The sequence below is a fragment of the Lissotriton helveticus genome, chromosome 2_1, assembly GCF_964261635.1.
Source record: "Lissotriton helveticus chromosome 2_1, aLisHel1.1, whole genome shotgun sequence".
Taxonomy (NCBI): domain Eukaryota; kingdom Metazoa; phylum Chordata; class Amphibia; order Caudata; family Salamandridae; genus Lissotriton; species Lissotriton helveticus.
In genome coordinates, this window is record NC_136059.1 from 1,541,425,403 (window position 1) to 1,541,433,748 (window position 8,346).

General features: G+C 42.5%; 1 protein-coding gene across 2 annotated transcripts in view; it reads left to right on the forward strand.

Moving 5' to 3' along the window:
- DCTN6 (dynactin subunit 6) overlaps positions 1–6,185 on the forward strand; it is a 149,672-nt gene extending 143,487 nt beyond the window's left edge. Inside the window, exon 7 of one of the 2 annotated variants that reach the window (XM_078676495.1) lies at positions 5,729–6,185. In XM_078676495.1, the coding sequence (XP_078532621.1) occupies positions 5,729–5,827 (99 nt within the window). In that variant the 3' untranslated portion in view covers positions 5,828–6,185. The remainder of the gene's footprint in view (positions 1–5,728) is intronic. The other variant, XM_078676494.1, reaches the window with a different exon arrangement.
- The last annotated feature ends 2,161 nt before the right edge of the window (positions 6,186–8,346 follow it).

The window sequence follows — 8,346 nt, forward strand, 5'->3', positions numbered from 1 at the left end:
ACCATGTTCTATCTGCTCAAACTGGGAGGAACGAGGTTTCCTGTTCTCTCAGCCCAGGTGCAGCAGATATGAGAGTGGCCAATTGCCAACAGCATCTCACTAAAAGTGGAACATGTCCCAGGAATACAAAACGAGTGGGCAGACTCCCTCAGCAGGGACACCAAACAGTGTCACGAGTGGCAGCTCAATGACTAACAACTGCAAAGTGTCTTCCAGTCTTGGGGTTATCCAACCTTAGATCTGTTCGCTACATCCCTCAACAAATAATACAAACTCTTCTCCAGCAGAGTTTCTCAACCGGGATCTAGGGGAGATGCCTTCCACTTCTCATTGGAAGGAATGTTTGCTTACACATTTCCTCTGTTCTCTCTCATCCCAAGGATTCTCCCGAAAATTAAACAGGAGCCGTGCCACCTCGTTCTCATCACCCCGGCATGTGCGAGACAATATTGGTACACCGAGCTGCATTGCCTATCAGAGTGCTCTCCCATTCGCTTTTAGCCGACAGAGGATCCCCTCTCCATGAACCAGCACCAAGTGGTTCATCCACAGATTGACACTCTTTATTTATCAGGTTGGCTCCTCACCACGCTGAGCTTGGAGCTCTAACAATCTCTGGAGAATGCAGGCCAATACTACACAAAGCTCAAGGTCCTTCTACCCTTAAGTGCTACTTGGCAAAATGGAAGAGGTTCTGTGCATTGGGTACTTCAGTCGTATTATACTTTTTCCTGCACACCGGAGCAGCTGTTACCTTATCTCCTACATCTTGCCAAATCAGGCCTGTCCCAATCATCCATAAAGGTACACTTGGCTTTCATTTCCAGATACTGACGGCATACTGGCCACCTGTCCTTGTGGTCCAACAGACTAATTAATGAACTTATGAAGGGTCTTTTCAGGGCTTTCCCACCCATCAAGCCTTCTCCAGTGCTTTGGCAGTTAAACACAGTATTATCACAACTCATGAGGTCTCAGTTCGAGTCCGTTCGAGCCTATTCACAAGTGCGTTTTAAAAATCCTTTCTTGGAAGGTGGCTTTTCTCTTAGCCATCACATCAGGCAAGACGTTTTAGCAAAATTCAGGCTTTCACCATGACAGAGCCTTGCCTTCAATTCCTGGAGGACAGAGTAGTACTGCGCACTAATCCTTAATTCATCCCCAAGGTGCCTTCAACATTACACCTTAATGAACTGGTGATTCTGCCTTCATTCTTTCTAAATCTTTCTTCAACTGCAGAAAGAACTTTGCATTTGCTGGACATTAAGTGGTTTTTGAAATTCTATTTGCAGAGAACGAGGACTTTCCGTAAGTCAAGTCAGATGCTCATATCTTTCTCAGCCCCAAGAAAACGACAGGCCTTAACACGGGCTAGTATTGTTCGCTGGGTCTCCTCAGCTATACTCTTCCGCCATGAAAAGGCAGGGCGTTCCCTGCCCGCAAAGGTGAAGGCTCATTCAACTCCAAAAGTTGCAGCTTCCTCAGCCCTGTTCGCAGGAGTGTCTCTACCAGAGATCTGCAGGGCGGTGACAGGGATGAACGCCCACACCTTTACATAGCATTACTGCCTTGATAGATGGCGTAAAGCAGATGTAGCAGTCGGTCAGGCTGCTCTCCGACGACTCTTTGCATAAGGTATGCTACTGTTCTACTCTCAGCTGTTTTTTTTCTTCCATTATACTATTTAACTAATAATTTGATTATGCTGAGCATAAGTCTCTTCTGATTTTTTAAAATCTTTTTTATGCAATTTCTCGGAAATTCTACTGACTACTTGTATTCAGTGGTATGTCATGGTGCGATAGTTCGCCTTCCCACTGTCATTAGTGTTGGATACTGCTTACAAGTCTGATTCAAGCATGTGAATCTGTAAAAGATACAATACTGGAGAAATAAACAAGTTACTTACCTGTACACTGTGGTTCTCCAGTATTGAAATATTTTATCCATTCACATGCAACCCTCCCTCCTCCCCAGTCATGTTCTCCTTTTGCTACCTCTATTGTAGTTAGTTTACACTTTTGCTCGAAATCTGAGGTATGGTGGCTCTGCAGGGGAGGGGTGCTTCTGGGTCTAAGCTCTGAGCGGCTGAAGTTTGGATGTTTTAAAACAATGTAAACAGGTTACAAACTTCTATTGTCTTTCAATGAGGTCAATGCTAAACGCTACTTTTATTACTGTTACTGCGGCACTCCCACCATGACGATGAGGAAGATTCAAGCTTGTGAATCTATAAAAGATATCAATACTGGTGAACCACAGTGTACAGGTAAGTAACTTGTTTTTTCCTCCTCGCCCCCACCTGTAAATGCCATTGTTAGAGCTCTAGAGTTGTCAACCATTTATCCATCCCAGATCTTTCTCCTCCTCTTTCCCTTTTTCTATCCTCCTTTACCTTTGATTTCGCTGTTAAAGTTTTCATACTCTGTCATTCTTACGGTACATTAATGTACTATAGTAGAGTAATATTATCTACTAGCAGCCCGTCCCGACGTTGTCCGGGAGCAATTATGCTTCAGGCCCCCCGCCGCCCCGACGTTGTCCGTGGGTCCCCCGGAGCCTTCCTCCATATATTGCAGTATTATACCTCTATGTTTACTTTGTATGCTTTTGTAACCTGCACACGTCACTTTTTCCTCCTGTAATTCGCCGTTTGCTACGCTCACGATTGTCACTTTTGTAATGCACCGTTTGCTAGCTCTTGTATTTTTTTGGCTCGCGATTGTCATTTTTACCTTTGCTTCATTTAATGTAACGTTTGCTTTTGTTTTTTGCTCACTTGTAATGTTCTTATCCGCCGCTCCTTAATAAATAAATAAATAACCTACCTCATCCGCTTGCTTCATTTAATGTAACGTTTGCTTTTGTTTTTTGCTCATCCGCCGCTCCCCGCTCCTTAATAAATCTATACTACTATTAGCTGACTCTGCCACACCCGCGCTGACTCTGCCACACCCGCACTGACTCTACCCCAATTAAATAAATAACATACCTCATCCGCCGATCACCGCTCCTACCCGCCGCTCCTCGACGCTCCTCACCGCCTGTCCGCTCCTCCTCACCGCTCCTCCCCGCCTGTCCTCCGCTCCTCACCGCTCCTTCCAGCCTGTCCGCCGCTCCTCCCCACGCTGATGTCCGCTGCTCCTCTTCCGCTCCTGCACGCCGCTCCTCCCCGCGCTCCTGATGTCAACACGCAGGTCGCGGCCGGCGCTACTTGCAAGGGACTACTTTTTTTTATCGTCAATTTTTTAATTAACGTATATTTTTTTTTATATATAGCCTATGTCCATCTTCACACCCTGACCATTACAATGATGTATCGGGTGTGTGGATTGGCGCTGTGGTTCCCGAGTTTACCCGCCTCAAAGGTGCAAAGTTCTTGCTATATAATAGTAGTATAGTATAGATATAGATTCTAAAGTCGTGCCAGTTAGCAGCAGTTAAAAGTAAACAATCTAATTAACAGGTATGATGCTCGTTTTAAAAATGACATTGTTTTTTTTTTCCAGCGCTTCTGTGTTCCTATGTTGATAAGATTTGTCATTCTGCGCAGCACCGTTGATGAAAAATTGTAGTCCTTCTATTTATGCAAAATGTCCGGGTTTTGGGTTCTCAAGATCTGGTCACCCTACCCTTGGAGCAGTTTAGCTCTGAATAACAGGTGTTTATTGTTACCCAGCTCTATAGTGCCCATGTTATCGACCGTCGAAGGATGAAGGGCTGAGTGCACCTATCAGGATTTCTACTTGAGACCATAAGGTCAAACACCGATCCCTTAGGTGGATTAATTAGTCACTGGGCCAAGAGGCCCGGACCTAGGTGCATAAGCACACCGCGCATGCAGGCTAGAAGTGATCTGTGTCCGTGCTGTCTACATTTTTTACGGAGACTAACTATGTTCAGATGCTTGGGGCTTGCAAGTTTAGGTTGCGCCCACTCTCTACGTAAAGTGCATTATGTGTAAACATTCGCTAGATGCATGCCTGCATTCCTCCTTTTCGAGACAACCTGACTGATGCACCTGCAACCTGTATTTCAAGTTCATTAGCACGAAAATCGATGTGTTTGTTAAAAAAGGTTTTGCTACTGCATGTAAGAGGTTTGGTGGCGCTCGCACAACGCCTGCAGTCACCCCCCCGTCCGTCGGGATCTGGCCGTTCTGCCAGGATTCCACCATCTGTAGGTTCCCTCCTCCTCACTTCCGCTCAGCAGCTCAGTTCATCTTCTCTCCCCCACACACTGTGCGCTAACTTTATTCCCTGACATTCCCATGAATTTGGGGCTCATCTCACTGTGTTCTCTGAGCGCCAGACTGTGCATTTTGCAGATTTTAACGCCGCGTAAAACAGGCAGGTGCTCGGGGTATCTGCATACACTTGTGGTGGGACCTGAAAATCCGCAAACCCAGAACCAGTGGACTTTTGCTTTCATAAACTGGAATGCACAAGCCTGCTGCTGGCGAGAGACAGTTGCCAAGTGGCTTGCCTTAGTTACTTGAACAAAAAAGTTGTGATGTCCGCCGCTCCTCTTCCGCTCCTGCACGCCGCTCCTCCCCGCGCTCCTGATGTCACCACGCAGGTCGCGGCCGGCGTTATTTGCAAGGGACTACTTTTTTTTATCGTCAATTTTTTAAATAACGTATATTTTTTTATTTATATAGCCTATGTCCATCTGCACACCCTGACCATTACAATGATGTATCGGGTGTGTGGATTGGCGCTGTGGTTCCCGAGTTTACCCACCTCAAAGGTCCAAAGTTCTTGCTTTATAATAGTAGTATAGATAAGGTGATACACTGACATTTTCGTTATATATCTGTACGGTTTAATGTACTCAATTAGCTACAACAAAACTAAATCTGTTACCTTTATTCTGCACCATGCTGGTTGCCGTGTATGCTAGCTATTGTCTATTTCCATGTCCTATGTTAATGGCTATATTCATGCTACAGTATGTACCAGTGTATAATTGTTTTCGGTACTGCATTTCAATAGAGATTTTAGCAATGAAAAGACCTGTCCCAAGGTATGTTAGAGATCACAGTGCCGCGATTCCAAATTCAATTTTTGGTCGCTCAGCTTTGACAGAATTTACAGGCTTATATTTTAAGTCCTAACTCAAAAGAATCTGGATTTCTAGGACTACAAATTTAACTTCATTCTGCAGAAAATCTTCTAAAGTGGCTGATATCCTTCTACCACAAGTTTAGTGGTAGCGGTGGGGAACATGGATGTTTCTACAGTAGGGGCAAAGAGCTAGACATTGTAAACTTGGTGGACAATCATAATATAGTAGCTTTTTGGGTATTCACAGCCATTCCCAATGCTGTTTCAACAGCGAATATGCACCCAAACAATTAGTGCCAAAAAGAGGCTACTTTAAGTGTACATGGAAACAGCCAGAATACCCATGGTTTTCCTAGGGGCAGTATGCTTCCAAGTGAAGAAAAAAGTTAAGGTGCTGGCGCCTTGAATATAGTGGTACAATGGAAAATGTTCTGCCTCTTGAAAATGTGCTGGTTTAGATGTGTGCAATCTAATCTGTGCTTTTCATAGATGTAAGTGCAAACTACGAGGTAACTTTATGAAATTTAGCATGAGTTTAGATGTGTAATGTAGTAGTACTTTGTATGCGGACTCTTTAACGATTTCTTTTCCGTGCCACTTGACTTTACTGACCTTTCTCAGATGTAACCTTTTTCATAATTTGTTTGTCTTTTTTTCCCTAGCCGCAAACCCTACAACTGGACTTCCTAATGAAAATTCTTCCAAATTACCACCATTTAAAAAAGACTACGAAGGGCACCTCTACACCAATTAAGAATTGAGACTTCCATCCGTGCATTCTAAAAAATAAATAAATGTCCATGAAGTAGCTTTGGCTGCCACTTAGGTTTTCTTTCTTACTTTGTTTGCTTTAAGGCACTTACTGTGCCTGCATCGAGTCTCATATCTGGCCGTACATTAGTAGGATAATTTGTGGGAACAGTGTTATTATTTGTTGATTTCCTAAATTATTTATATTTGAGAACATATTTTCCTTATTGCTGCTACCACTATTACATTTTGTCTAATGGTGTAAATTACATCTTTGCCCAAATAATTGCTTTATTGTGCTTGTCAACAAAATCCAGCGACCCAAACTGCAAAAAATAAAAAATAAATATGATTCTGTGCTGAAATTTATTTTTAAATTTCTTTGGTGATGTTTCTCTTTTCGCTTGGTTTGATTTGATCACATTCCGGAAATCCAAAATTGCATATATTTAATTTGTGTTGAGCTCTAATCTCTTGTGCCTAAAGGTACTTTGTTGTGGAAGACCGACACTATTTGATCGGAGATGCATAACCTGAAGAATTGTTCAGTGTGATGCTGACACGTCATCACTTCGATCTGCCTTTCAGACGAGCTTTTCATTTTATTCACTAGTATTTTCCCTTATCTTCCTGTTGCTGTGTCTTGGCTCTTTCTATCCCATCCTGTCAAACTCATTCACTTTTTTCTCTTTTCCATGTACCTCTGCCCAAAACACATTAACCTTTTTCTTACTTAGATCTAGGTATTGCCTTGATTCTTCCTCCTATACCAGCTTGTTCTGTTTTTGTAAGGGTTACGAAAAAGACAGAAGACTGCAAACTTTAATATAAGTACGTAAGCTTTCTACTTCAGTCCTGCTTTCCTGTACTGCATTTTCTGTACTTACTACATTACAACTAGTCACTACATTAGAAGAAATTTACTAGAAGCTTCTTTAACAAACTTTTTTATAAGGGAACTTAAATGAAGTGCAGTGTTAGCAGATAGGCTTTCATAAACTTGAAAGTCAAAGCTGGCACAGTCTCTTTAAGGGCCTCACATTCCCTCCTGTGTTCCATCATGCCCAACAGGTGACAGTTTAGTTCTCTTTTCTGCTTCATTGCATCTTTGAGCATTGGGATTATCCACAAATAGACTTGTTTGAGGAGAGAGAAAAAGAAGAAATGCCCAGACTTTGCCTCAAGATGCTACAAACCACGGGCAAATGGGAATGTAATTTTAATAGACCAGAAAAATGGTTTTATGCTCCTCCCCCCCCCCCCCCCCCCAATCTGCTGATACCAAATGTACTGATAAATTTGTACCACTACAAGGCCAGGAATAAAGCCTTAGAAAGGCCAAGCCAGTGGTGGTTCATGGATCTCCTGCATCTTTCTAAGACACCAAACCAGGATCTGCCGTTCACAACGGAGCGCATGTATATGTTCGGGACAGAACTTCTTGCCCACTTGTCAATCATTGAGCTTAGCAGTCTGGCTTCTGAATTCCTAGAATATGGGCACCTAAACTTCCCATAAGACAGAATAGCAGTTTTACGTGAGGCAAAGCGTCCTTTCACCAGAACATCAAATGCTTTCAGAAGAAGAGATTCTGCTTCTGCTGTAATCAAAACAGATGCAATCCCTCCAGATGCCACGAAGTAATGATGCCTTAGCTTCTTCATCTGGCAAGATCTGGGGGACGATTTCCATCAAAAAGGTACACCTTGCTGTAATAGTTGCATAGAGGAAATATTCTCAAATCAACATCTAAAAGATGGTTGTGGTAAAAGATTTCTTGGATGACATTAAAAAGGTATTCCCTCCTCCTAGATTCCCATCACCTCCTTGGGAATTGAACATTGTTCTCTTCAAATTAATGGGTACATCGTTTGAGCCTATACAAAAGGCTATGCTACAAAATGTAACTTGGAAGACTGTTGTCTTGGTACAATGAATGAAAAGCATACTTGGTGAACCCAGGAATCTTATTTGTTTTTCCATAACAATAGGGTGGTGAAGAGAACTCAAAAGAGGATTCCCCCTAAAGTGAGATCAGATTTTGATTTTCTTTACCCCCTTCTTTCCAAACCCTTTTAATCCAACAAAGTGGGTTTCTCACATGTTAGTCATGAAAAGAGTATGAAAGTTCTATCTTCACAGAACTAAAGCTATATGGCATTTGGATCACTTATTTTTAAACCCTGGGCCTGTGAGAACTAGCTTGCCTACTTCAAGGCAGTCCATTTGAAGATGGATAGTTTCTTGCATTACACTTTTTACCAATTCGTTTATAAACCTCTACCTGGTAAACCTAAGACACATTTAACCAGGGGAAAGGCTGGTACTACTGCCTTTTTAAGAAAACTCCCTATTTCAGAAATCGAATGCCTCGAGATCCATATACATTTACCAACAACAGTTTGGATTTGGACTTCAGGGAGGGAATGTCCAACTAGGTAAAGCCTTTTTAAGGAATTCTTTTTTGGTAACATAATGGAAGACAACAAAAGAAGAAATATAGACCAATGTAATGAATAACAATCCTTAA